The 2,646-nt window shown below is 44.4% G+C and overlaps 1 protein-coding gene across 1 annotated transcript; it reads left to right on the forward strand.

Moving 5' to 3' along the window:
* The first annotated feature begins 207 nt into the window (after positions 1-207).
* Positions 208-1,444, forward strand: LOC128399672 (putative protein FAM10A4). The gene has a single exon (XM_053361332.1). The coding sequence runs from the start codon at positions 429-431 to the stop codon at positions 1,386-1,388; it is 960 nt and encodes a 319-aa protein (XP_053217307.1). The 5' UTR covers positions 208-428; the 3' UTR covers positions 1,389-1,444.
* The last annotated feature ends 1,202 nt before the right edge of the window (positions 1,445-2,646 follow it).

Consider the following 2,646-nt stretch of genomic DNA (forward strand, 5'->3'; position numbering starts at 1 on the left):
GAGTCACGAAGAGTCGGACATGACTGAACGACTAAAACAACAACAACAAAGGATGATGTGCATAGATACACATTCTAATGCAGCATTTTCTAAAAAACAACAACTATTAAGTTGACAATACCTGGAAAGTCAACTTCAACACTGCAGTGATGTCATAATGTATGACATCAGCAGAACTTGACATAAACCAAACTGCCATAGCGACTGATACTTTCAAAGTTCTGCGGCTTTAGATAAAGTACAGCAGCGGGACCACATGGAGGGAGACATGAGAGATGAGGCCCTTTTCTCCTCCATAATAGAAGTGATTTTCTAATTCAACCACTGTCTGTACATGAGCCTTACTTTTTAAAAAAAAATATTTGCCCTAAGAGAGGCAGTTTACTGTATCCAGCTGGTCATCCGAGCTTCTAGCTGGACGGGGCACCATGGATGCTAAAAATGTTGGTGACCTTCAAGCTTTGCTCAATCTGTACAAACAGGATCCAACGCTCTTGAGAGCAAAACAACTGAGCTTCCTAAGAGATTCGTTGGAGAGCATGGGGGACACCATTTCGGGTTTCCAGAGAATTGAAGCCTTTCCTCTGAGACTTGGTAAAGAGGAAGGGAAACCACCCGAGCAGCTTACCAGTGAGGAGAGTGATTTAGAGTTGGATGATGATGGAATGATCAAACCAGATGAAGATGAAGCCCAGGAAATGGGAGACGAAAATGTGGAGGTTACAAATGATATGAAAAGCAAAGCTGAGGAGAAGAAGGAGGAGGCATATGCTTTCCTAGAGGCAGGAGAACTGCAGAATGCTATTGATCTGTTTACAGAGGCTATCAAGTTGAATCCCCAGTCACCACTCCTGTATGCCAACCGAGCCAGTGTCTTTGTCAAATTGCAGAAGCCCAATGCTGCCATTAGAGACTGCAACAAAGCATCCGAGCTCAACCCTGATGGTGCACAGGCCTACAAGTGGAGAGGGAAAGCACATATGCTTTTGGGTCACTGGGAAGCAGCTGCTGAAGACCTTGCGCTAGCCTGTATATGGGATTATGATGAAGACACCAATGCCCTGCTAAAGGAAGTGCAACCCAAGGCCCTGAAGATGATCGAACACCACACCAAATATAAAAGAAAGCGAACGCTGAAGAAGATCCAGAAGATCCAGGCAACTCTGGACTGGATTAAGAGTATCCTGGAAGAACAAGAAAAGGCACAGAATGAGGAAAATATTTGGCAGTGGATGACTCGAGCCTGTCGGAGGTACTTGGACTTTTTTATGGCTGTTATGGATCCTAGAATTATCCTGGCCTGGCTGGACGTAACCTGGAACCCAAGCAATATCTCCAAATACCGGGACAACCACAAGTTTATGAAGTTCATTGGTCAGGTTGACTGAAAGTTGAGGCCAGCCATAAAGAAGCCTTTCATTAAATTAAACTGTAGTGAGTGGCACCATGCGATGTTTCCTTTTAATGGCTTGAATTGAATATTTGTGTACATTTGAATTTAATCCAGAGACCTCAAACTCAAAGGGGTTTCAGAGTGGGTTCCACCACTCAGCAGAAGCCCAAAGGTTAGGACTAGTGACTAGCTCCTAAGAATGCTCCTTGCCATATAAACCGTCTTATCTTGCCTGCCCAGATTCTTTTCCTAGGATGGCATCTACAGTGGTGGAGGAAGCCGCTTGGGCCCCTGGGGTGGCAGGGCAGGCTGCCCATAAGAGTGGGCTGCACCACGGGGTGTGGCTCGGGCGTACTGTAGGCCCCAAGGTGAGTGCCGCCTGGCATTTTGTCACCCCCCTCAGTGGTGACACCCAGGGTGACTCGCCCCCACCGCACCTCCCTTCCTCCGTCCCTGTGCATCTATCACAATCACCTCTCCTTTTTTAAAAAAAATATATTTATTGGGATTTTCAAAAAGTAAAGGGGGAAAAAGAAAAAAAAGAAAAAAAAGAATTGAAATTCTTCAATTCAGACCAAATTTCCATCATCCTGATCTTGTTTTCCTTTATATCCATCTTAATCGGCCTCTGGCTCTCCTCAACCATCTGTGGCATTATAGCCCCTCCTTCTTTTTCCTTCAGATCATCATGTTCCTCTTTAATCACATTCTCAGATTTCTCAAATTTCTTTTCTTGTTCGGCTGTAGCGATTTTTAGGTCAACTACAAAGCTTTCCTGTTCATCTGCAGGAGCTTGAGTCAAGTCCCTTCCAGGCTCAGCAACTTTATTTACTGTTCCCTTCAGTATTGTAACGCTTATAGTCAAAACATAAGTCTGTTCCTGCAATTTTCCCAGAAGAGAGAAGGTCTTCTCCAGTTCAGCCAGTATTTTTCCACTTACAGCCATTTTTGTAATGTCCTAAACCCCCTCTAGAGGGATTCTAGTTTCTTAATGTCTTCCAATTCCAGCCCAAAAGCCAAGTTAGCCTTTTCTTCTTTATTTTAACAATTTGTTACCAAATTGTAGCGAATATAACCAGCAAAGACAGCAAAAACAAAGTTTCCCTTTTTTCCCCAACTTTGACAGCTAGTTTGACAGCTGTCAAAGTCTTTATGCCTCTTCCGCAGGCTCTCTCACCGATCGCTCCCGGGTCTTGGGGGAGGGGTGAATTCCGTTCTCAATGTTAGCTCTTATCCTCCAGCACAATCACTTA

Source organism: Podarcis raffonei, chromosome 13, assembly GCF_027172205.1.
Source record: "Podarcis raffonei isolate rPodRaf1 chromosome 13, rPodRaf1.pri, whole genome shotgun sequence".
Lineage (NCBI taxonomy): Eukaryota > Metazoa > Chordata > Lepidosauria > Squamata > Lacertidae > Podarcis > Podarcis raffonei.